This window comes from Carcharhinus amblyrhynchos, chromosome 15 (genome assembly GCF_965287045.1).
Source record: "Carcharhinus amblyrhynchos chromosome 15, sCarAmb.v2.hapA, whole genome shotgun sequence".
NCBI lineage: Eukaryota > Metazoa > Chordata > Chondrichthyes > Carcharhiniformes > Carcharhinidae > Carcharhinus > Carcharhinus amblyrhynchos.
Genome location: NC_137338.1, coordinates 57,628,834 through 57,656,452, shown reverse-complemented (window position 1 = coordinate 57,656,452; position 27,619 = coordinate 57,628,834). Strand labels below are relative to the sequence as shown.

At 42.2% G+C, this 27,619-nt stretch overlaps 1 protein-coding gene across 4 annotated transcripts in view; it reads right to left on the bottom strand.

Moving 5' to 3' along the window:
• The window catches only part of LOC145353338 (MSL complex subunit 3-like), a 76,524-nt gene that overhangs the window by 4,621 nt on the left and 44,284 nt on the right, over positions 1 to 27,619 (bottom strand). For 3 of the 4 annotated variants that reach the window (XM_080203993.1, XM_080203994.1, XM_080203995.1), the window contains 3 exons: positions 13,668 to 13,767; positions 12,401 to 12,485; positions 189 to 4,396 (listed from right to left, as the gene is read on the bottom strand). In XM_080203993.1, coding sequence (XP_080060119.1) covers positions 4,297 to 4,396; positions 12,401 to 12,485; positions 13,668 to 13,767 — 285 coding nt within the window. In that variant the 3' untranslated portion in view covers positions 189 to 4,296. Of the gene's footprint in view, positions 1 to 188; positions 4,397 to 12,400; positions 12,486 to 13,667; positions 13,768 to 27,619 lie in introns of those variants that run through there. The other variant, XR_013888686.1, reaches the window with a different exon arrangement.

The window sequence follows — 27,619 nt, the reverse complement described above, 5'->3', positions numbered from 1 at the left end:
CTTCCCTTCAGTCTACACACTTTGGCAGTGCCAAGAGTGCACTGCCTCCTGGCACTGACACTCAGCCTGATGCCTCTGGCCCTGAGGGGATTTAAGGAGGTCAGTAAGGGGCTATTTGCCCCTCTGCTGCTTCCAGGAAAGCTCCCTCAAGGATCCTGGAGGTTGGGTGGGCTTGGGTTTGAGGCAAAGGGTTGACTTCTTCATTCTCTACCAGGATAGGAGTGGCATGGCTAGACTGCTCCTTCTAGACTTGTACTTCCTTCTTTGCAAACCACAATCGTTTTAAAGAAATCATAGGCTATCAGGCTTAGACTCTGTCAACATTGCGGTCAGAGTCAATGAGGTATTTGAGATCCATTCAAGCATGAAGGGAAAGCAACAGAAACACAGATGGCTGGAGGATGATAGAAATCCGTTGAGTTGTCTAATCTTTCTCAGCAATGTTGAACTTTCAGAGATCAAAGGGTTCCATTGGAATGGAATGGACTTCAAAAATTTCAGTATCTTTCAGGTGTGTGAAAGATGTGGCCAGTGCCAGCGGAAAACACTCCCGTTTTTCTGCTGGCATGGACACTTAGCTTCAAAACGGGAGAACTTGGGCCTTTGTTTATAAACTGTCCTCCCAAGATCAAGATTCCACCACAAGGGGAAATTTCTTTCAGCGTCTTCCATGTCAAGCCCCTCAGAATCTTATGTTTCAATAAGATCAACTCTTTCTTCTAAACTGCTGTGAATATACACCCAACCTTCCCACATAAGGCATCCCAGGAATCAGCCTAGTCTCTGAACTGCTTCCAAAGCAAGTCTCTCTTTAACTGAGACCAGAATTGTACACAACAGTCTCAATGCAGTCTTACTGATAACCTATACAATTGTAGCAAGGCTCCCCTACTTCTACACTCCATTCCCTTGCAATAAAGGCCAATATATCACTTGTTTTCCTAATAATATGCTGTACCTGCATACTAACTTTTAGTGATTCATTTACAAGGACATCAAGATCCCTTTGAAATGTAGCATTCTGCATTCTCTCTTCATTTAAATATTCAACTTTTCTTTCTGCCGCAGTGAAGTTCACATTTTCCACATTATACTCCATTTGCCATTTTCTTGCATACTAGTTTTTCCATTTTTAAATATTTTGTATCCTTCTCACAACACTCTCTCCCATCTATCTTTGTATCATCAACAAATTCGTAAACAATGCAGTTGGTCCTTTCATCCTGGTCATTAATATAGATCGTAAATAGTTGAGAGCCCAGCACTGATTGAGAGCCCATTGCACTCCCATCCTGGTGGAGAATGAAGAAGTCAACCCATTGCCTCAAACCCAAGCCCACCCAACCTCCAGGATCCTTGAGGGACCTTTCCTCTGCAACTTGGCAGCACTCCACTAGTTAGTTTGCCAACCTGAAAATGACCCACTTATCCCGACTGTTTCCTGTTAGTTAGCCAACGTGCTATACATGTTGATACATTACCTCCAATACCATGACTTTCACTTTGCATAGTAACCTTTTATGTGGAACCTTATCAAATGCCTTTTGGAATACACTACGTGCACCGGTTCCCTTTTATCCACCCTGCTTGTTACATCCTCAAAGAACGCAAATACATTTGTTGAAGCAACTTCTTTCATAAAGCCACTTTGACTCTGCCTGTTTTATTATGATTTTCTAAATGCTTTGCTTCTACTTTCTTAATAATGGGATTCTAGCATTTTCCCAATGACAGATGGCCTAAGATTTCCCAGTGTCTCTTTTCTTTAATAATAACATGACACAGTTTTCCCATCCACTGAGTTCTTTCTAAAATTTAGAGAATTTGGGAAGATTATAACCAATGCATCAATTATTTCTGCAACCACTTCTTAAGATTGTAGGATGCAAGCCATTGTCAGCTTTTAGACCCATTAATTTTTCTAGCACTTTTTTTCTACTAATTGTGATTGCTTTGTGTTCCTTCCTCCCTCTCTTTTTCTCCCTGCTTTCCTATCATTCTACTAATCTCACTGGGTGAAATTCAACAGTACAATTCTCTCACATGGGTACTCACAGAGCTCACAAAGCTGGCACTAATATTAAACACCCAGAAATGTAGACATTGGTTCAGTTATAAAATAGTTACTAACTGCTTTAAAAAAAATCAAATGTTAACATTTGAACTATGCAGCATAAAATGGTAATGGGTTTCCAGAGTTATCATTTTCTTCATTGTTTTCAAAGGTCAACCTTGGCATATAAAAAAATTAACTGATAGCAGTTGGAAGAAAGAATCAGCAGGGGCAGAATAACTTTTGGACTCATTCTTAACTTACACCATTATGTATGAAGACAAAAGAGTGAGCAGAAAATAAATTCATATAGATGATAACTAGAGGACAGCAGACTTAAAAAGAGTGCCTCACTTGCATACCTTGCAGTATATGTTTTTCACGACTTGAGAGCCTATTATACTTAGGGGTTGAGGCCACAGAATGTAATTAATTTCTGACAGACATGGTTGAAGAATGTGATCAGAAATTTAAAAACCATAAGCAATTGACACCATTTAGTCCAGTACCTCAGAACTGTTGCAGAATTACTTTATTATGCTAAAATGATATAAATAACAAAATAGGGCCTTAAATAAATGCTCCAAGCTTTTGGGTGGCTTTCCAAATATCTCTTTAGATGGACTGGTATCTAATTCAATCTGATAACGCTTCCTTGGGAGATTTTTACTACATTAAAGGCACTCTGTTTACGACCAGGCAAAGCTCTTCGCTTTCCAATATTTTGCTGGTTATATATTAGTTTTCTTTTTAAAAAAAATGCCCGTACCTATAATTTTCAACTGCAGGTAGAGAAGGGAGGAGCTATCAAATTGAAGTTCAGATAAAGATAGAGAATAGGAAGACTAATAGGGTACAATCAGAGACCTCTACCTCTAACCTGGTAAATTTAAAAATTGCACTCTTGACAGATGGGCTCCTAATTAACCTACACTTATGTGGCACTGCATTGTGCTCCAGTAAGACTATGTTAAGTAGACAGCCAATAGACTTTTCTTCCCTGGCCTGATGGCTTTGGGCATTGAGGATGGCAGACCCATTTGTTACAATTCAAATCCATTTTCTATATTCTAGAATATTTTAATGATCATTCTTTTTTCTTTCTTTTGTTTCCCTGTACCTCAACAATACAAATGTCAAATTAAAAGACCTTTACCTGGATTAATGCAGTTTTATTTACCTAAAGGTTGATCACTATTTTCCAGCTAAGAGATAAATTGAAGCAACAGACCACTGCTGAACTTGGTCCAGAATTCTCTAATCACCCACTGATACCATTTTAAATTTGTTTAACTAAATACTACTTCTTAAAATAAAACAACAATGTTTTCAGAACAACTAAATATATTAAACTAAACAAAGTCAAACCGAGGATCAGATTTCCTGCCAAATGTTAAATATTAGTCTGAAATGGCAGTCTAAAATAATGTAGTGTCATGCTGATGGATATGATGGTAGATGGAGGATTGTATTGCGGGCATATTTTGTTTCAAGAAAAACACTTTTCACTCTGCTAAAGCAACATACCTTCAAATAATTATGCAGCCACACAAAAGCAACTCAGACTCCGTACATTTTCCTGCCAATAAAGGAAAAGTTACTTCAAAGTGTAAAGCAAAACTTCTACAAGACACAACAGTCTCAAGTGTCCAGTCCTAAAAGATTGCCAATACTGTTCTATTGCATAAAATAACATTCACAGAAACATAATAACGTTCGACTTCGAACAGGCATAAACCATCAACATTAAAACAAAATATTACAATACAGAGAATTTATTTTCAAATGGGTAAGCAAGTACTACTGCAAATTATACAATGTATTTTTCTTCAACTTGCAACTATTCAGAACATCTCTGAAACATGGTTATCCATTACTTGAATCTGAACATCCAAAAACACTTTGTACAGTATTAAGTCTTGTTTAATAAATGCAGTCTGCCTTTTAGAAGGCATTAGTCTATTTGCAGAAGCGATTTTTGGGTGCATATAGTCAATGCTTTCATACTTGACATAACCACAGAAGAACAAAACGTGTGCACACAACATCAAGCAGAGTTGAAGGTGGAAACAGCAGAGTTCAACCAATGAGTGGTCCATCTCCACAACAGATTTCCAACAGGCTGCATGACTTAACAGAACATTAGCGCTCTTTTGTTCTCAGCTGCTGAAGATTATTTACATGCCTTTGACGAACAACCACTGGGGTAATAGCAACAATGAGTCTACAGCTCTGCTAATGCTTCAGTAGATAGCCTGAGGACGTTTGGTACAATAGTAAGCTTCAGATGCAGCTACATAAGCAGATTCTGGAAAAAAGTCTTCTTGGTATTCAGCCAAAAACCTGCAGATTTAAAGATACAAAATAAACTGTAGTTCACTAAAATGTTGGTGGTCAACATGGTTGGAACATATATTGAATACTGAAAAGATTTCTACCATGCCTGATCACCTTCAAATGCAGCTTTGTAACTAGCTGCTGGAAGACAATAACTTCAACCTTAGGAAAAGCGCAGCATGCATGCCCAAGCTAAGAAATTACTAAAATCATGATACATTAAAATGTAAACACAAGATGCAATCTGGTTCATGAGGTGCAAAATATAAGGGATAATTTAATAATGAATTACATCAGGATTATTTTAAAATTGGTCATTTGAATGATGCAATTTAATAACATACTCATTACATAGTCCTGCATCAGAACGGAACTGAATACACCAGCAGTTTGCTCAAATGAAGGATCTGCACTAACAATTCAATCCTCACCCCATCACTAATAAGTAGAGCCATCCATCATAACCAATTGTGATTGAAGAAAATGGGGAATATAGCCAAAAGGTCAAACTTTCCCATTTTGAGGTAAAGTCCACCAGAATGATGCTAATAAGCTAATTTTACGCAATCTGTCAGCTAGCCCAGCTTTTCTGAGACTGCGCTTAGAGACAGGACACCCCCACTCCCCAAAAATTGAAATAGTGACCTTCTCTTCGGACTAGAAGAGCACTACCAACCCATCATCAAACAGGGGCATCCTCCCACCTTCACCCATAAATAGTTCACTCCCCTTCCCTCCTCCAACACAACGCATGATGAAGGTGACCCAACTCAACACCCCATTCAAGCTCCCCTCCTCCTCAGACCTCTTACTCAGCCCCTCATTCAGGCCACGTGCCTTGTAGTGCCAATGATACACTGCCACCCAGCACCCTGACACTGACACCCTAGACCCCGAGGAGCCTCTAGCAGATCAGTCCAGTGGCCATTTGCCTCTCCACTGCTTCCAGGTCTCTCAGGGGTCTGGGGGGTTGGGTGGATTCCAGCTGGAGGCAAGGGGTTTATCTCACCACTCTCCCTGGCCTGAAGATCACCCATGGCATGGTGATTTCTGACAAACCACCAGATGTGAAAAAATAAAGAACAACTGTTATATCAGGAAGTGAGAGTGTAAAATTCTTTTCTTCAAATGATTATTAACCAGAAATGTGAGCAATTAATTCTTCATGTTGTCAATACACAGCACAGTGAAGCACAGCTAAATACATATTTGGTCTAAACATTTGAGTTAACACTTTTTATTGCTCCCTAAGAGGCCAATGCATAAGGATAATTTCTTGACAAAGTGGTTAGGTTTTTTTTACTGTATTTGCACTGGCAATTAAATCTGGCCTGTTATTGAATTGTATAAGTTAGCAAAGACCCAAAGAGATTACAAACTAATTCAATTATTGTAAATAAATGTATACAATAAAGAACTCAAGAGCTGCTTTCTGGATGGTTCTGTCATATGTAAAATATTAAATATTACTGACAACATTCAAGGACAGACCACGCTTCTTGTATGCAGAATTGAAGAGATTGAGAGTTGTTTGTGAAACTCATACATCAATAAACAGCTGCTCTGCCATACTTTGTTTCTACCTCCCATATATTTGAAGGAAGGCTCTGGAATATGTTGAGAACTTACCATACCTTGGCAGCCACCTCTCTCAAAAGGCCACTACTGACAAGGAGATCCAACAGCTGATCAGCTGTGCCAGCTCAGCCTTCTACAAACTATGGCAGTGAGCATTTGGCAATAAATTTCCCTGCAAGTCATCAAGAGTTCAGGTGTACATAGCAATCATTGTCACCAGACTCCTGTACAGTGTGAGACCTGAACTGTGTATCACCAACACATAACAGTGCGACAGAAATTCCATCAGCAATGCCTCTGCCGCATCTTCCGGATTCATCACCCTTCAAAGGCAATCTAAAGTTCTCCATGAACTGGAGTAGCATTGACGTTAATAATTGGGAGAAGCAATTGTTCAAAATAGCGAAAACTCGATTTTTCCATTTGTTCATGGAATATGGGCGACGCAGGCTAGGGCAGCATTTATTGCCCTACAGGTGCCGTGCTGTCTTTTTAAATCCACACGTAGAAACATCCACAGTGCTGTCAGGAAGAGTTCCAGTATTTTGACCCAGTGACAGTGAGGGAATGGCAATATACTTTAAAGTTAGGGATAGTCTGTAACAGAGAAGAACTTGCAAATGTTGGTGTTCCCAAGCATCTGCAGCCCTTGTCCTTCTAAATGGTAGAGGGCTTAGAAAGTGCTGCCAAAGAAGTGAGTTGCTGCAGTGCACCTTGTAGCTGGTACATAGTGCTGCTATTGTGCATTGCTGGTGGAGGGAATGAACATTGAAGGTGGTGGATAAGGTGCCACTCGAGTGGGCTGCTTTGCCTTGGATGGTGTTAAACTTCGAGTGTTGTTGGAGCTGTGCTCATTCAGGCAAGCGGAGAGTATTCCATCACACTCCTGACTTGTGCCTTGTAACATGCTTTGCAGAGCCAGGAAGTGAGTTACTCTCCATAGAATTCCCAGTCTCTGACCTGCTCATGTATCCACAGTATTCATATGGTGATAGTGGGGAATTAAGTGATGGTAATGCCAGTGAATGTCATAGGGCGACAATTAGATCCTCTCTTGCTGGAGATGGCCATTGCTGGCAATAGTGTTCATAGGATCCCCACAGTGCAGAATGAAGTCATTCAGCCACCGAGTCTGCACCAACTCTTACCCGAGCTTACCCCATATTTATCCGTTAATCCCCCTAATCTATATACTTTTGGACACTAACAGAAAATTTAACATGACCAATCCACTTAACCTGCACATCTTTGGACTGTGGGAGGGAATTGGAGCACCTGGAGGAAACCCACGCAAACATGGGAAGAATGTGCAAACTCCACAAGGCCGGAATTGAACCCAGGTCTCTAGCACTGTGAGGCAGCAGTACTAAGCACTGCCATGTTGCACGAATGTTACTTGTTCACTTGTCAGCCCAAGTCTGAATACTGTCCAGGTCTTGTTGCATATGGATATGGGCTGCTTCAACATCTGAGGAGTCACAAACGGTGCTGAGCATTTTGTAATCAGCTTTGAAATCCCCACTTCCAACTCTTTAATAGAGGGAAGGTCATTTATGAAGCCATTGAAGATGACTGACCCTTGGACACTGCCCCGAGGAACTCTTGCAGAGGTGTCCTAGACTGAGTTGACTGACCTCCAACAACCACAACCATCTTCCTTTGTGCTAGATATGCTTCCAATTTGTGGAGACTGCCCTTGCCCCGGTTCTATTTTTCAATTTTGCTCGGGTGCCTTGATGCCACATTCAGTAAAACGCTGCCTTGATGTAAGAGGCAGTTACTTTCACTCATCCATCAAGCTGCATTATGCTTTGAGTCCAAATGCCTTAATGAGGCACAGCAGCAGCAGGGAAGGAAAAAAATGGATGCAAACTCTCCGCTCCATGTCATACCACTTCATGAGATATATTGTCTCCTGTGCACAAAGATCTGAAAACCCAAGAAGAAACTGAGTAGATGTCATCCTTGAGTCGAGGGACAAGCCATGGACGACAATTAAGTTATTATTAAAGTTAACATTGTAAGTTCCTCAGAAATAATTCCTCCTCCTTTCCCAAAAGAACTGTGGATAAGAAGTTTATTGATTACCAAGGGACTAGCAGGGGCAATTGACATGATTCCCAAGGCTAGAGTGAATGACAATTGAATAAACTGGAGTAAAGCACAGAAGTTTCAGTTTATTTATTTAATACAGTCCTTTCAAATTCCACTTTATTTCTTCCATTATATGGATGTCTTTACCTAGTTTAAGAGGTTTAAAATTGAGGAAATTCCAACTCAATTTGATTTGAGCTGATGAAGCAATTTAATTGCTCTACGCGTGGGTAAATAGTGAATGCAAAACTGCATCAAGAAAAGAATGCAAGCTAAGGCAAGTGCAGCAAGGCAGATGCTGGAAGCACAAAATTAACTTGGACCCAATGAGGAAGTCACAGATTTTGCATATCTAGAGTATGATTCACTCAATCTGGATAGTTAACTCCATATTTAAAATTCAGTACAGAAGCAAATTTCAGCAAATAATGTTGCCTGGAAAGCAGCTCCAAAGACAAAAAGTAGCGAGTTGTGCTTTATTGCTATTTGCGATACACCTATTTGCTTAATACTAATGTTAAAGTGTAGCTGCTAAACTCTTACACATTTGCCATAACTAGACAGCAATTCATAGTCTAAGTGAGTGGGCAAAAGTCTGTCAGGTGGAGTACAACATTGGCAAAAGTGAGGTCATTCATTTTGGTAGGAGTAACAGCAAAATGGACTATTATTTAAATGGCAAAAAAATTGCAGCATGCTGCAGTGCAAAGGGGCCTGGTGTCCTTGTGCATGAATCACAAAATGTTGGTTTGCAGGTGCAGCTGGTAATTAGGAAAGCAAATGGAATGTTGTCCTTCATTGCTGGAGGGATGGAGGTTATGTTGCAGCTGTATAAAGTGCTGGTGAGGCCACACCTGGAGTTTTGGTCCTTTATTTGAGAAAGGATATACTGGCACTGGAGGGGGAGCAAAGGAGATTCACTAGGTTGATTCTGGAGTTGAGAGAGTGTTGGCTTATGAGGATACACTGAGTAGACTGGGATTATATTCTTTGGAATTCAGAAGACTGAGGGGAGATCTTATAGAAACATACAAGATCATAAAGGGAATAAGATAGAAACAGGGAGGCTGTTTCCACTGGTAGGCAAAACTAGAACTAGGAGGCATAGCCTCAAAATAACGGGGAGCAGATTTAGGGCTGAGTTGAGGAGGAACTTCTTCACACAAAGGGTTGTGAATCTGTGGAATTCCCTGCCCAGTGAAGCAGCTGAGGCTACCTCATTGGATGTTTTTAAGGCAAGGATAGATAAATTTTTGAGCAGTAAAGGAATTAAGGGTTATGATGAGTGGGCGGGTGAGTGGAGCTCAGTCCACGAAAAGATCAGCCATGGTCTTCTTGAATGGCAAAGCAGGTTCGAAGAGCCAGATGGGCTACTCCTGCTCCTAGTTCTTACATACATACAATTATTCAGGTAATTCAGAAACTCAGACAAATTTCTTTAATGGTGAAGGGTCAATTCTGTCAGGAAATGGATCATCCTCTCAAGTTTGCTTGGCATTTAGCCAAAAATCGAGGGATCAGTTTTCTACACGATCCATTAAAAGTGATAATATCGTGTTACTGGCTAGATGGAACTAACATCCTAAGATAATAGGTCGGAACTGAGATTTGTCTGAAATGGCTTCCTTTAGTTGTTTTAAGTAAATGGTTTAACAGTGCTGCTTAAACAGCCAAGAAAAGCAATTACACGTGCACACACTCCTCATTTAAATTCATTATCTTACCACAGAATTTCAAAGCCATAATTTGTAAAACACAGGATGACAGATGTCAAGCTTTTAGTTTTTACACCTAGCAATTAACATTTGCTTTTCCAGAGTAGATCAGGAAAGATCAAGAAAGAAGCTGAACAGAACTGAAGAGGTAGAAAATTAGAGTGGGAAAGTTAAAAAGCCTATGTTTTAACATTAGATAATCAGTATTTAAAAAAAAACAATGGTCCATAACTTCTGATTTCCTCAGCCTCATAAATAGGGGGTACCCCAAAGATACACTGAGGGAGCACACTGTATCCCTGAAATCTCCAGGTAAGGATTACTTGGCAATTACCCAGGATGTTTAAACTTCCCTTGGGCAATTAACTTGCCCTGAAAACCATCTGATATTAACTATCCTGCCCCCAAAACTAGATGATACTCCAATTTAAATCGCAAACTTCAAATAGTTCCCACTGTCTTATAGGAAGTTACCCAGGAAAGATTAGAAGAACTAAAACCACATCTAACTCCTGGGCAACTATAGCACTAGCATCCCCCCAACCTCTTACTGGACTTCCCACCATCACTCCCCCATCCTATCCCCCAAACACCTGACAATTCGACTGCTTCCCCCAACCACCCAAGTCCCCTGACCACCAACAGCCGCTCATCCTATGCCTCCAACTTCCTCTGTGCCCCTACCCCAATCATCCCACCCATCTACCCTACACATTTACCTTCTTCCTGACTTTGCAAAGTGGTTGAACTTTTAAATATACTTACCTTACTGCCGTCAATGCTGAATAAAAGGAGATGTATCCTCCTTCCCCCAACTGCACTGGACTCGACAAAAGGGCTAAGGAGCCCACTGTGCTGCACTATTCGCACTTAGCCTGAATCGGAAGGTTGGGCAGGAACGGTGTAGATGCATTTTAGGAAAAAGAATCCAACTGTGAAGTTATGGTTCACGGAAGTCATGGTCCATTATTTGGCTGCTTGCTATCCAAAAAATATAGGTTGCTGACATTTTTTATATTCTTGGGCTTTATTTTAAAATGGGTCTTCAACGAATCACTTGTAACATTTTGTATTTAGTAATGAAACAAGAGAGTGGTGTGGTCACCAGCAATAAATAACAGGCGAACAAATAAACATTTTAAAATTGACAAGTTGAAAATCAGCATGGTTCATCTAATCTGTCCCATTTAGTGCATCAGAATACAGATTCTCCCCATCTGCCTGAAGCCATGTGATCTCTTGGGAGAAGCAAATATAAACAGAAAAAAAGACAAGTCAATTCAGGGAAACTTATTCTTTGACCTCTTTAGGTGACTGAAAATAGTTTCGTATGAGTTGACCTTCACCCAGACAGAGGTAGATCCAAATCTCTCTCGGATTAATAGATGTTCACCTTATGAACCAGCAACCTGTTTCACGGAGGTGATAGTGGATGCCTTGGTGGTTATTTTCCAGACGTCGCTGGATTCCGGGGAAGTGCCGGATGATTGGAAAACGGCTAATGTTACGCCGTTGTTTAAGAAGGGTGCCAGGCAAAAGGCGGGGAATTATAGGCCGGTTAGTTTAACGTCTGTGGTAGGTAAAATGTTAGAATCTGTCATTAAGGAGGAAATTGCAAGGCATCTTGAAGGGAATTGCTTGATAGAGCAGACGCAGCACGGTTTCATTAAAGGGAAGTCGTGTCTGACAAATTTACTGGAGTTCTATGAGGATGTCTAGGGCGGTGGATAGAGGAGAGCCGGTGGATGTGGTCTTTCTAGATTTTCAGAAGGCGTTTGACAAAGTACCTCACAAGAGGTTATTGCAGAAGGTCGAGGGACATGGAGTTGGGGGTAGGGTGTTAGCGTGGATGGAGGATTGATTGTCAAATAGGAGGCAGAGAGTGGGGGTCAACGGGTGCTATTCGGATTGGCGGATGGTGACTAGTGGAGTGCCCCAGGGGTCGGTGCTGGGGCCTCAGCTTTTTACCATTTATATAGATGATCTGGAGGAGGGAACCGAGTGTAGGGTGTCGAAATTTGCTGATGACACCAAGATTGGGAGAACGGCAAATTGTGCGGAGGGTGTGGAGAGTCTGCAGAAATCGCTGCAGAACACCCAAATCGCTGGCTTCCCTCCCACCCCTCCCCTCCCCCCCACTGATTCCAACTGCAGGGTGGCAGTAGGACCCCCCCCAACTCCACCAATCAACCCCATGGCACTGCCCCATGACAGTGGGCCCTTAGCACTGCCCAAGGTGCCCCCTGGGCATTGGCACTTTGCTCCTTGGGCAGTGCTAAGGGCCCACTGTCGAGGTTCCAATGCTCAGGGGATACCCTCCCACTGCCATTGCCCGACCCTATTGGGGGGCCTCCATTGCTCCCCACTTCACTCCAGCAGTAATCTGGCCCTGCTTAAATCTCCCATCCCTCTGTGCTAAAAAGTCAGTGCTACAGGATGGGAGAATCACCCCCAGTATTTTTAAGCCTAACCAAAATTTACAAGGACAAGATTGCATGCTTTACTTTATAATGAATTCCCCTGTGAATACAACATAGAACATTACTTTAGCTTTAACTTTAGCCAATTTTTAACCGACTGCAGCTGATTCTACTAATTTCATGAATACATTTCAATTTCTTACCGAAGGAATAATGCAAGGTGCTTTACCAAGACCTTCAGATTCCGGTCAGTAATTTGCATCTTTCCCAACAGCTCTGGTAGTTTCACTGCAAGAAATTGATAAAAGTAAAATACAATTCTGTTAAAAAAGACTTATATGGGATCCTTTTGAAGTTCTTTTCATCACCCATTTTATACCTTGGTAACTAGGAGCATTTGACCATATTTTTGATACATTTGTCTTTTCTGGAACTGGAAGAGCAAATGACCAAAACCTCTAATTTGTATTTCCCCCTTCCGCACCCCAATATGCAGCTGCAGCATTTACTGAAGATACAAATCTGTATTTATTCTGTATTCTTCCCTGATCAAATCATTACATTGGGTTTCAGTTTTCTCCTTGCGTTCCATGGTGGTTTTACATTATTTCTTCTGCCAAACGAATTCCAATTTCACCCATCTCTTGACGCTTCCAACATAATGAGTGTTTAATAATCAGCACAAGAACAGGCAAATATTTCCTGACTGATGCTTGGCTGATTATTTGATAAACCTTGGCCACTATTCAAGGTCAGCACCAGAATTCCTCCGACACTTCCCTCTGATCCCACTGCAAACATTAACACACCTCAGCATTACAAAAACAACCTCTTGTTACAGCACTGCAATCAGAATTCTAATATAAATGGTTCAATCTGTATTAAAAGGTGAATCAAAATTCAATCTTAATATTTTACCTACCACTTAAGCTTAGTTATATGTGCATTTTCAATATTGGTCACCTATCTACAGAACAAATTCAAGACTATATCACAATGCAGTTGCGTCACTCTTGCAGTTTTGGGGGATTTCGGCCCACACAGAAGAGCAGTCCGTTTCATGTGACATTACTTCATATTTCTACACAGCAAATAATGATTAACTTCTACAGATATATTTTGGGTTAATATTCAAAACCAATTCAATTAATTAAAACATTTCCCAGGTAAATTATAAAATTACACTATAAAGGTAGCGATCATTCAACCTATGACACCTGTGCAAGCTCTTTGAAAGACCTATTCAATTAATTTTACACACTCGCTGTTTCTCCATAACATTCAAAATATGGTATGATAGGTTTAATCAGAGATTTAGCTGCCATCTTTGGAAATTCCTTAGTAAGATTGAAATGTTATTTGATATTCAGATTTTGAATTGTTGTTCACTTAACAATTACATGGAACCTATTTGATTCCCATAATTTCTTCTGTTTCTTCCACTGAAAATAAAAATGTGCAAAAACTTACCAAACAGTCGCAAAAGATGCTGAGCTCCATAGATATACGAGGGTGCAGGAGGTTGTTCAATCAGTGGGTAATTATCTGGCATCATTTTCCAAGATAAAACCTGTTAAACCAGCACCAAAATCAGTTTTCAGTGACATACATTTGCTATTAAAGTAGTCAGTGCAACAACATTTCAACAGTTGATTCCAATCCATTCCTGGATTCATAATCCAATCAACAACACATTACTATATTTTATACTTAAATACCTCTCAATTTAATTAGTCCTGTTCAACATTCAGTTTGCTAAATTTTAATACAACAATCTACTGCCAAATCCATCTTAGTAGCAAACTTTAGGTCTCAATTGTTTTTGCAAAAGTGCATTTAAGTGAAATGTATTGCATTTAAGTGAAATGTATAAGGATAAGCTATCACAATTACACTTTTTTTTAAATGACAAGCCCATTTTATGCCAATACGAAGACATGTTCTCTTTCCTGTACAATTCCCAAGCTTAAAAAAGGAATTTTTACATAGAAGTAGATGGAAGTTCCAAAATAGAAAAAAAGGGTACCTTGCTATTTCCTTTTGACCTTCCAAATTATTTACTTAACCCTATTTTAGCACAATCTGCAAATCTGGACATCATTCCTCCTAGCTCTTTATCCAGGAGGAGCATAGTGAATAGAAATAGTTACAGAATAAAACCTTATGGAACACCAGAATTCTCCTCGATCAACATAGAACTTGTGCTTAAACATTCTTTCCTTCCTTCTAACCAGTATTTAATTTACATTAATAATCTCTTAATTCTCTGTAGCAATCTACTGTATAGTACCTTATCATAGGCTTTCTCAAAGTGCACTATACAAGCTGCATTCTGATCAGGTATGGTAAGAGTGATCCTGTTGGCTGCTTCTAATGATCATCTCTTATTCTTCATACTTAGTAATTTCATCTTTATTTAAATATATCAACATTTTCCCTGTTATAGGTGTTAATTAACTGAACTGTGAATACTGAGGTTCACTATGGTTCTCTTTTTAAAAATGATCATCACCTTGACCATTCTTCTCTCACTGGGCTTATATCCACTTAGAAGGGTCTGGCAATAAAATTCCTATGATTTCCGCTATTGTATCACATTTTCATCCCGTTTCTTTAATAAATAAAAGAACAGTGAGAAATTTTGGTGTTTCATTTCTAATCTATTTCAGTGTTTACCTCCTTCCTCTTCAGTAAACTTGAAGCAATGCACTTACTAAATATGCCTAAAATTCACTTATCCTCTACTAATGTAATGTCCAATCCTCTCAGGAGCCGCACCTCATACTTAACAATTTTCTTTTTACTAATATATTTGTAAAATACTACATTTTTTGGATTCCCTCATCAGACTCCATTCTTGCTTTCTAACTCTTAACAATAACAAATTGTATTTATATAGCACTTTTAACATAGGATTGCGCAATTGAGGGTAAAACATAAAGACTAGAAATCAAACAACAAATGGGAATTGGGATATTGGGTGCAATTCAAATCAATGGAATATTTCCATCTGGTACTGATGTATATTCTAGCGAAAGGGAAGTATAAAGGGGGCAACAAAATGAAACAACATCATTAAATGATCAAGGTACTGATACATACTCCATACAGAAACCGATTTCAAAACAATTGGGATAGAATTAAACAAACTGGTACCTGTCAAAATGAGCAAATTATAGTGATGGGAACAATTAAGGGGTGAGTAGCAAGTAAACCTACTGAAGAACATCCATAAAAGATGGATACAGATAAATGGAGAACTGGAAAATATTTTAAGTCCATGCATGATGTTATTTTGAATAAAACTGAGTGAGGTGATCTGCAGGAGGGGAGTGTCAGGGAGAAAGAGCATCAATCTAATTATTCAAGAGATCACGTTCAAGTTAACATTAATGAAACTTAACTGAAATTTTGTGAACAGGAAGCTAAAAATAAGGGAAGTGAATTTTCTTGTTGCACAGATTGCCCCTCTGAAGAGCTAGAGAAGAGAAACAAAATGATCAAGAATAATATGAGATGTGAAGTAGTAAGACAGCATAGCCCGAACAAAAAGTCAGAGACTGACAGGCTGTGCAGGATTTAGAGAGAAATGAGCAACTCAGCGAGAGCGTAAATGAAGGCGAGACCAAAGTGCATCAATCTCCAATCCCAGTGACGTGGAGGTAATTATGACAGGTGGTATGTGAACACTCTTTGATCCAAACATGGGAAGTCGGTGGAAGCATTATAGTCAACTAACAATGGATGAGAACGTGAAGAGATCGAACAACCACCCGAATGGTGGGAATCAACATTAGTGTTTTAACAGGTTCCTACTCTTGTGGAATTGTGGGAGGCACCAACAGTGAATGTGAGGAACAGCATATGCCTGCAGTCATACAGTATGTTCAGCTACCAACTGGAGGAATAGGAGAATGGATCAAGAAACCTAATGTCTGGATTTTGGATCGAGTGACCAGTCATCGGATACAAGTATCAGGCCATCAGGGGGAGGAATTAAGACAGAATTCAAGGTTTCCATGTCACGTTAAGGACCAATCATGCCAATTTGAATCTCCGATGCAGGATGTGGATGGGTTGAGAAGGGATGGGACAGAATTTAGCATGGAAACTCAGTACTACACACTCCCCCTTAGGATGGTGATGTAAAAAGAGTTCAAGAAAGGGAAGCCTATTTGTCAAATCTTCTGAGTCGGGACCACGAGTTGAGATAGACTCAGCGGGTTATTTACATATGAAAGGGATATATGATTCAAACACAGAACTGGATTCGTGGACATACTCCCGAAATGTCACTGAATCTCTGGGCAGTTGATCCTTAGCTAAATTTGATGATAAGCTGGACTCAATTATCCCCATTTGTGTGGGAACCAGGTCTTGATGGCCAGTACTGTCAAGAACAATGCAAACATAGATTTTATTGTCGAGATGTTAAATGTTATAATCTTAGCACATGTGTCTATCAAAAATCTACCCAACGTCCAAAAAGAGTAGAATCTCTGCCAGATGAGTTATTTAGGATTGGGAAAGCTAAAATTCTACAACATGACGTGACAATGATATCCCCATGGGTAACCTATACTATTTCAAGTTTATTAACGATATTACATTCAACATGCCATGATCAACCCAATGCAATTAAATGGATGGAAGGACAACTGCAGTGAATCACTGATGTTTATAGTTACAGAATAAAAGTAGTACTCTGGGAAATGTCGGGGGATTATTTAGATGTGCAAACCTGGCTTGTCACAGAAATTGGGAATGATCAGCACTATGGAACTTGCGGAATTGAGTATGCATTAACTGCTGTGGACCTATAGAGCGAGGACTTTTGAAAAACAGTTAACCAAGTAGCTGTAGAGATAATTAAGACTACTGAGGCCCAAGTGAAAGGATAGGAGTGCGATAATCTCACCAGAATCTGATAACTGAGGTTAGGTCTGAAGATTTGAGATTTGGGATCATTCCCCATCATTCCCCGTATAAACTTTCTTAACATTCACTGAGACAAACATGAATTAGTGATCACTTGACTCCTCCTTGAAGGAGGCTATAAAATTTGAAATGACAGTCCCACAGGAGAATATATTCATGGGGTCTTTAAGGACAGTTACAGAATTTAGAAACACTTGGGACAGAACAGGGGGCTGGGTCTAAAGGATATATGACACATAAGGACGGCCTGGCATACAAGTGCGCTGAAGAATGCTGTTCGGAATCAGAATACAATAGAGTGTGTGCCTGTCAGACACTTGAGCTTCTAGAGAATACCAGCAAGATAATCATTGATATTTTACCAAAGAAGGAAGCATTTCAAATGATAAAGGTGGGCCCCAGACAGTGCTGCATAATTATACCAGAGACAACGATAATCTCTGGGTGTTTACTTTATGAAAGCAATCACAACTTTTGTCTGCAAGTGACAGACAGTGGGAGAGTTCCACCTGCCTGGAAAACATCCAGATTACTTGGTGGTGGGATACCCTTGTATGACTCTTGACGAGACACTTGGGAAAAATGACTGGCAGGTCATGTGGGAGCTTATGGAAATTGCCCATATGTCAGGTGCTCCAAAGAACAGACCCACAAGGAACAAATGCAGGTGAACCTAGCTACCCAGACTGCCAATGGATTGAAACAATCGGGGACACCTCATTGGTTGGACGTATTTGTTCCAGGAACAGCAGGAAATCGCTTAACTGGCAGGTGGGAGACACAGTAAGAAGTCTCACAACACCAGGTTAAAGTCCAAAAGGTTTATCTGATAGTAAACCCACAAGCTTTCGGGGTTTGCCCCTTCGTCAGGTGAGTGGAGAGTTCTGGTCTCTGACAGAGAATATAACAGCACACACAGTTTACAGAATACTGATTAGAATGCATAATTGTAGTAATTAGACAGTAAGTGAGATTTTACAAGCCCAGGCAAGTCATGGGGGTTACAAATAGTGCGACATATACCCAAGATCCCGGTTGAGCCAGCATACTGGAGCCCTAACTATAGCTTTTCAAAGAGGCCGATTTTAAAATTCCAAAATTCTTCGCCTGGTCACTTGAATGGAAGAGAGTCTCTAAGTAGCTGACCACCAACAGCTCCACTATAATTACAAAGGATGTTCTTTCAAAATTGCAATGCAGCTACATATTTCTTGCCACAAACCTTCTGGAAAATGCGGACATATTTTAAGGAAGTGAATTCATGACACATACAATACACTTATTTCTCTTTGTATTCTAGGAATATCTGATATACCAATCTCTACTGAATTTTCAAGCAAACAACTATTAGATCTTGTTGGAGGCACTAAGCACCTTCTCCTAAAGAATCTTATGTTAAATATTTGGGGCAGAAATCTCCCCCAAAAATTCTAAGTGTCAAATTTATGTGAAAACTGGAGAAATTCACGGTAGTTTTTTTTCAGTGGGAGTTCAGACAAGAATCTCCCACACCCTGTGCACTGCAGAGGCCACCAGTGTGAATATCATTAACTTTTAGGGGTGGGGCCTATTCCCATTGGAGAGATTGAAATCAGCGTGTTGAGTGGGCCACTGTGCATGTGCCAATTGGTGCATGCTCATTGGTCCCGCACTGATGGCCTCCTTCTTTGCTAACCAGCTCAATCGCTGGCCAGCTTCACAATGCTGGCCCTTTGCCCTCACATCAACCCAATCATTGGCACCCCAATCATTCCCAAGCCCAGTCCCAAACACCCTCCCTAATCTCTCCCTCCCTGATGTCCCCAGCCCCTACACCAAGTAGTTAAATCCCTTTGCAGTTCTGACACCACCACCCCCCCCGCCCCCCCGTTCCGGTCCTCCAGCAAGGTGTTTCTTCCCCCCTCCTCAGCCCACCCTAATCACTGACCTTCCTCCTTCCCCAACTGACCTTCACCCACTACACATTAGCCCCTGGGCTCCCTGTCAGGTTCCACCCTTAGCTCCCCAATGGGTCCTGCCCCTTGCCCAATCTCTTTGTCCATTGTGTAGTTTCAGCAGGCACAAGCTGGGTCCCCATGCCCAGGGGGAACCACCTGACCCTCTGGGGGCCACGACTGTCCCTCTAGTGAGGTGGGGCTGCTAACTCCCAGAAAGAACATAAGAACTAGGAGCAAGAGTAGGCCACCTGGCCCCTCAAGCACACTCCGCCAGTCAATAAAATCATGGCTGATCTTTTCATAGACTCAGCTTCACTTACCCGCCCGTTGACCATAACCTTTAATTCCTTTACTGTTCAAAAATTTATCTTTCTTCGCCTTAAAAACATTCAATGAGGTAGCCTCAACTACTTTGCTGGGCAGGGAATTCCACAGATTCTCAACCCTTTGTGTGAAGAAATTCCTCCTCAATTCAGTTCTAAATCTGCTTCCCCTTATTTTGAGGCTCTGCCCCCTAGTTCTAGTTTCACCCGTCAGTGGAAACAACTTTCCTAGTTCTATCTTATCTATTCCCTTCATAATCTTATATGTTTCTATAAGATCTCCCCTCATTCTTCTGAATTCCAATGAGTATATCCCCAGTCTACTCAGTCTCGCCTCATAAGCTAACCCTCTCAACTCCAGAATCAACCTAGTGAATCTCCTCTGCACCCCCTCCAGTGCCAGTACATTCCTTCTCAAGTAAGGAGACCAAAACTGTACACAATACTCCAGATGTTGCCTCACCAGCACCTTATATAGCGGCAACATAATCTCACTGTTTTTAAACTTATCCCCCTATCAATAAAGGACAAAATTCCATTTGCCTTCTTAATTACCTGCTGCATCTACAAACCAACTCCTTGAGATTCCTGCACAAGGACACCCAGGTCCCTCCGCACAGCAGCATGCTGCAGTTTTTTATCATTTCAAAATAGTCCATTTTGCTGTTATTCCTACCAAAAATGGATGACCTCACATTTACCAACATTGTATCCCATCTGCCAGACCCTAGCCCACTCACTTAGACTATCTATATCCCTATGCAGAATTTCAGTGCCCTCTGCACACTTTGCTCTGCCACCCATCTTAGTGTCATCTTCAAATTTTGACATACTACACTTGGTCCCCAACTCCAAATCGCTTATGTAAATCGTAAACAATTGCGGTCCCAACATTGATCCATGAGGCACACCACTACTCACTGATCGCCAACCAGAAAGACACCCATTTACCTCCATTCTTTGCTTTGTGTTAGTTAACCATAACACTGTGCACCTTTATCTTATGCAGCAGTCTTTGGTGCGGCACCTTGTCAAATGCCTTCTGGAAATCCAGATACACCACAGCCACAGGTTCCCCTTTGTCCATTGTGCATGTAATGTTCTCAAAGAATTCCACCAAATCAAACATGATCTTCCCTTAATGAACCCATGCTGCATCTTACCAATGGGACAATTTATATCCAGATGTCTCGCTATTTCTTCCTTGATGATAGATTCAAGCATTTTCCCTACTACTGAAATTAAGCTAACTGGCCTATAGTTTCCTGCCTTTTGTCTACCTTCTTTTTTAAACAGTGGCGTTAAATTGCTGTTTTCCAATTTGCGGAACCACCCCGGAGTCCAGTGAATTTTGGTAAATTACCGCAAGTGCATTTGCTATTTCTCCTGCCATCTCTTTTAGTACCCTGGGATGAATTTCATCAGGACCAGGAGACTTGTCTACCTTTAGTCCCATTAACTTGCCCAACACTACCTCTTTCATGGTAATGATAGTTTCTAGGTGCTCACCTGCCATAGCCTTCCTGTCATTAATTTTTGGCATGTTACTTGTGTCTTCCACTGTGAAGATCAACACAAAATACCTGCTCAATGCCTCAGCCATTTTCTCATTTCCAGTTATTACATTGCCCTTCTTGTCCTCTAAAGGACCAATGTTTACTTTAGCCACTCTTTTTCGTTTTATATATTTGTAGAAACTTTTGCTATCCGTTTTTATATTCTGAGCTAGCTTATTCTCATAATCCATCTTATTTTTCTTCATAGCTTTTCTCATGGCTTTCTGCTGACCCTTAAATATTTCACAATCCTCTAGGTTCCCACGAATCTTTGCCACTTTCTATGCATTTTCTTTAAATTTGATACCCTCCTTTATTTCTTTAGATATCCATGACTGATTATCCCTTTTTCTACTGTCCTTCCTTATCAGTGTATATACTTTTTCTGAGCACTGTGAAAGATCGCTTTGAAAGTCCTCCACTGTTCCTCAATTGTCCCACCATAAAGTTTTTGCTCCCAGTCTCCCTGAGCCTACTCCTCCCTCATCCCTTTGTTTAAGCACAAAACACTGGTATTGGATTTTAGCTTCTCACACTCCATCTGTATTTAAAATTCAACCATACTGTGATCACTTCTTCCAAGAGGATCCCTAACTGCAAGATCATTAATTATTCCTGTCTCATTATGTGGGACCAGATTTAGGATAGCTTCCTCCCTTGTCGGTTCCATTACATACTGTTCAAGGAAGCTTTCGTGGATACATTCTAAGAATCCCTCCTAAAGGTTGCCCTCATTAACCTGGTTTGACCAATTGATATGTAGATTAAAATCCTGCATGATAATTGCTGTACCATTTTTACATGCATCAGTTATTTCTTTGTTTATTTCTCACCCAACCATGATATCATTATTTGGTGGCCTACGGTCTACGCCTATCAGTGACTTTTTCTCCTTGCTATTTCTAATTTCCACCCAAATGGATTCAACCTTTTTTTCCCCATAGAACCTATATCATTCTCACCGCTGCCCTGATGTCATCCTTAAATATCAGAGCTATACCACCTCCCTTACCTTCCTGTCTGTCCCTCCAAACAGTTTGATACCCCTGGATTTTCAACTCCCAGTCGTGACCATCCTGCAACCATGTCTCTGTAATGGCCAACAAATCATATTCGTTCGCAATGATTTGCGCTGTCAGCTCATTTACCTTGTTTCGAATGCTATGAGCATTCAGATAAAAATCCCTTATGCTAATTTTTGTACCTTCTTCTTGAATTCTAACACTTCAATTAATAACATCTCCTGAGTTCCCCTTCCTTTTAACTTTTTTCCTGAGTTTTGATGTAGTTGGAACCCGCTCCCTACACTTTGTCCTTGCTCCCTCCTTCTCAGAGATAGGTTCCTATCTCCCTGGCATATTAGTTTAAACCCTTCCCATCGCTCTAGCAAACACTCCCCCTGGAACGTCAGTGTAACCTGTCCAATTTGTACAGGTCCCATCTCCCTCAGAAATCAGTCCCACTGCCCCAGGAATCTGAAACGCTCTCCCGACACCATCTCTTCAGCCACATATTTATTCGATATATCCTCTCATTTCTACTCCTGACTCGCACGTGGCACCGGTAATAATCCTGAGATCACTAACTTTGAGGTCCGATTTCTTAACTTTCTTCCTAGCTCCCTGTATTCTGCTTTTAGGACCTCTTCCCTTTTTTTTCCCCCATGTCATTTGTACCAACATGTACTACGACCATTGGCAGCTCGCCCTCCCCCTTCAGAATGTCCTGCAGCCACTCCAAGACATCCTTGACCCTAGCACCAGGGAGGCAACATACCATCTGCAGTCTTGTTTGTGGCCACAGAAACGCCTGTCTATTCCCCTTACAACTGAATCCCCTATAACTATTGCACTCACACACTTCTTACCCCTCCCCTCTGCAGCAGAACCAACCATGGTGCAACGAGTTTCGCTGCTGTTGCTTTCCCCAGAAAGGTCATTGCCCTCAGTATCCAAAGTGGTTTATCTGTTTTGCAGGGGAATGGTCACAGGAGATTCCTGCAATGCAGGAATTCCTTGTGGACAAGAACGAGGGCTGAGGTTGGTGAGCAAACTGCACACGGTACCGTGATGCAGACACAGGACATAGGCAAAGAGAAGGTGAAAAGGAACGTAGTCGTAATTGGGGATAGTGTGGTTAAGGGTATTGACACTGTCCTTTGTTACAATGACAAAGTGCACAGAAGGGTGTGTTGTCTGCCTGGTGCTCGGGTCCAGGATGTCACATCTGGGCTGCAGAGGAACCTGGAGTGGGAGGGTGAGAATCCAGTCATTGTAGTACATGTGGGTGCCAACGACGTAGGCAAAATGTGAACTGAGGATCTGGGGAGGGAGTATGAAAAGCTGGGAATGGAACTAAAAAGTAGAACCGACAAGGTGGTCATCTCCGGACTACTGCCTGAACCGTGTGCAGACGGGCGTAGGGTTGATAAGATTAAGGAAGTGAATGGGTGGCTCAGGGATTGGTGAGGGAGGAATGGGTTTGAATTTATGGGGCATTGGCACCAGTATTGGGGTAGGTGGGACCTGTTCAGATGGGATGGGGTTGGTCTGAACCGTGCTGGGACCAGAGTCCTGGCGAATCGTGTAGATAGGACTGTAGATAGGGCTTTAAACTAATTAGCGGGCGGGGTGGGGGGGGGGGGGGGGGGTGTGTGCGCGAGGGTAGGTGAAATTACGGGGTCTAAAGTAAAGGAGAGGGTACAGGCAAGGGAAGGGGCCAAGGATGTCCCAATAATAAAGGGAGTAGGGGGCGTGAGTAAGGTTGGTGGCATTCCGGCTAATAGGGTACAAGTGAAGGCCGGGATAAAGGCATTTTATCTGAATGCGCGAAGCATTCGGAATGAAGTGAATGAGCTGGTGGCGCAGATCAGCACAAATGGATACGATCTGGTGGCCATTGCAGAGACGTGGCTGCAAGGTGACAGGGACTGGGAGCTGAATGTACAGGGGTATCAAGTGTTTAGGAAGGATAGGCAGGAGGAAAAAGTGGGGGGCGTAGCTCTGCTGATTAAGGATAGCATCAGGGTGGTAGTAAGGGATGATGTAGGAGCCAAAGAGCAGAAAGTGGAATCGTTGTGGGTGGAGATTAGGAACAGCAAAGGGAGGAAGACGCTGGTGGGTGTCGTCTATAGGCCCCCAAATAATGATCTGGAGGTGGGGCGGGCTATTAACAGGCAAATAAATGCGGCGTGCAGGAACGGAACGGCGATAATGATGGGGGATTTCAATCTACATATTGATTGGTCGACCCATATTGGACGCAGTGGGCTTGAGGAAGAGTTCTTGGAATGCTGCCGGGATACTTTCCTTGAACAGTGTGTGTTGGAGCCGACGAGGGAGCGAGCTATCTTGGATCTGGTGTTATGTAATGAGGCGGGGTAGAATTAGGGACCTTGTGGTGAAGGATCCTCTTGGGAAGAGTGATCATTGTATGGTGGAGTTTCTGATGCAGATGGAGGAGGAGAAAGTGGGTTCCCGGACATGTGTCCTTTGTTTGAACAGAGGGGAGTACAATAGGATGAGAGAGGAATTGGCAAATGTTGATTCGGGGAGCGCATTGGAAGGTAGGTCTGCTGAGGAACAGTGGAGGATCTTTAAGGAGATCTTTCTTGCTGCTCAGCAGAAATTTAGTCCGATGGTTAAAAAGGATTGTAGGAGGAGAGATAATCAGCCGTGGATAACGAAGGAGGTAAAGGAAAGCGTTAAATTAAAAGCGGATGTGTTTAGAGTAGCTAAGAGTAGTGGGCGAGAAGAGGATTGGGAGAGGTTTAAATATCAACAAAGAATGACAAAGAAGTTGATAAAGAAGGGTAGGAGAAACTATGAAGCTGGGCTAGCGCTTAATATAAAAAAGGATAGTAAGAGTTTTTATAAATATATAAAAAGGAAGAGGCTGACTAGGGTGAACGTTGGACCCTTAGAGGATGAGAGGGGGGATTTAGTGGTAAGGGATGGGGAAATGGCTGAGGCCTTGAATAACTTTTTTGTTTTGGTCTTCACGGAGGAGGACGTGAATAATTTGCTGAGTGTTAGCGATGGAAAGATGGTAGGAGTGGAGGGCCTGAATGACATTATTGGCAGTGCTTGAAAGACTGGAGGGACTGATTGTGGACAAGTCCCCAGGACCGGATGGAATGCACCCAAGGGTTCTGAAAGAAATGGCGGAGGTGATAGTGGATGCCTTGGTGATTATTTTCCAAACGTCGCTGGATTCCGGGGAAGTGCCGGAAGATTGGAAAACGGCTAATGTTACGCTGTTGTTTAAGAAGGGTGGCAGGCAAAAGGCAGGGAATTATAGGCCAGTTAGTTTAACGTCTGTTGTAGGTAAAATGTTAGAATCCGTGATCAAGGAGAAAATAGCGAGGCATCTTGAGGAGAATTGTTTGATAGAGCAGACGCAGCATGGTTTCATTAAGGGGAAGTCGTGTCTGACAAATGTATTGGAGTTCTATGAGGATGTGTCTAGGGCGGTGAATAGAGGAGAGCCGGTAGATGTGGTGTTTCTTGATTTTCAGAAGGTGTTTGATAAGGTGCCGCACAAGAGGTTATTACAGAAGGTCAGGGGGCATGGAATTGGGGGTAGGGTGTTAGTGTGGATTAGGGGATTGGCTGTCAAATAGGAGGCAGAGAGTGGGGGTCAATGGGTGCTATTCGGATTGGCGGTCGGTGACTAGTGGAGTGCCCCAGGGGTCGGTGCTGGGGCCTCAGCTATTTACCATTTATATAGATGATCTGGAGGAGGGAACCGAGTGTATGGTGTCGAAATTTGCTGATGACACCAAGATTGGTGGAACGGCAAATTGTGCGGAGGGTGTGGAGAGTCTGCAGAAGGATCTAGATAGGCTGGGCGAATGGGCCAGGAACTGGCAAATGGAATTTAATGTTGGCAAGTGTGAAGTTGTCCACTTTGGTAGGAATAATGGTAGGAAGGACTATTACTTACATGGCGAAAAACTGCAGCAGGCGACGGTGCAGAAGGACCTGGGGGTCCTTGCGCATGAGTCGCAAAAACCCAGCCTGCAGGTGCAGCAGGTGGTCAGGAAGGCGAATGGGATGCTGGCCTTCATAGCGATGGGGATTGAATATAAAAGTAGGGAGGTCTTGCTGCAACTGTACAGGGCACTGGTGAGGCCGCAGCTGGAGTACTGTGTGCAGTTTTGGTCACCGCGCTTACGCAAGGATATTTTGGCATTGGAGGGAGTGCAGAGGAGGTTTACTAGGCTGATACCGGAGTTGAGGGGGTTGAACTATGAGGAGAGGCTGAATAAACTAGGCTTGTACTCGTTAGAGTTTAGAAGAATGAGGGGAGATCTCATTGAGACATATAAGATGATGAATGGGATGGATAGGATAGAGGTGGAGAGACTCTTCCTGCTCAGAAAGGACAGTAGGACTAGGGGGCACAGCCTCAAGATAAAGGGGGGGCGGTTTCGAACAGAGTTGAGGAGGAACTTCTTCACTCAAAGGGTGGTGAATCTCTGGAATTCTCTGCCCGTTGAAGTGGTGGAGGCTGCCTCGCTAAATATATTTAAGACACGGGTTGATAGGTTTTTGATAGGCAAGGGGATTAAGGGTTATGGGGAGAGGGTGGGAATGTGGAACTGAGACACGACAGATCAGCCATGATCTTACTGAATGGCAGGGCAGGCTTGAGGGGCTAGGTGGCCTACTCCTGCTCCTGTTTCTTATGTTCTTATACCTGCCTATCTCTCTTGCTCTGTATGGTGGTCATCCATTCCTTTCCAGTCTGCAGAATCTGAGCCTGCGGTGTGACCAACTCACTATACGTGCTATCCACAATATCCTCTGACGCGCGGATGCTCCATCATGTCTCCGGCTGCCACTGCAGTTCTGAAACTCAAGCTTCCAGGAGCTGCAGCTGGAGACACTTCCCGCATACGCTGACCCAGGGGACTGGAACTATCCCAGCCTGCCACATGGAGCAAGAGGAATAAACTACGGCTTGGAGCTCTCCTGTCATGTTTTACCCCCTTAAATTAAACTTTTGAAAGATGTTTTGTTTCAGATATTTACAATTTTCTCCGGCCCTTCTTTCCTGCTCCTTGTTACTACTGAGAATAACTTTTTCAAGCAATAAACCACAGAAATTACTCAAAAACACTATCGTAGTGTACAAAAACTATAATGCTAAAAGCAAAGAGAAAAAAATATACTTACCAATCAACACTCTCAGTTGTAGCCTCTGCTGCCTGTTTCACCTAACTCCCTGTGTTCATCCAACTCCAAAAGCACTCTGGAAGCACTAACGTGGGGAGCTAGTGTAATCTCTGTTAGAGTGAAACACTCTGGCTGGGTGAGAGAGGCTAGCGGGTCCAGACACTTCAGTCCTGGGCCTGCTAATCTCATTTCACTTGTAGGGAAATGATTACTTAAATCATTTCTGCTTCTCCCCGCCAATTTCCTGCATGGAGCAGATGTCATCGGAAATCCGATGCTGGGAAGTGCAAGCAGGGCATGAGCACTAACGCAAAGCCCGCAAATCAGCCACCGCAGGATTCTCCCAGCCCGCTGTGCTAAAATATTAGCGCAGCGGAACGGGAGAATCGCAGTCATGGTGTCCCAGAGACAAATTCATAGTATGGTTTGCATTAAGTTTTCAAAGTAGTTCTTTCACTAAAGAAGTCTGTCTCCTTCATAAAATAATTG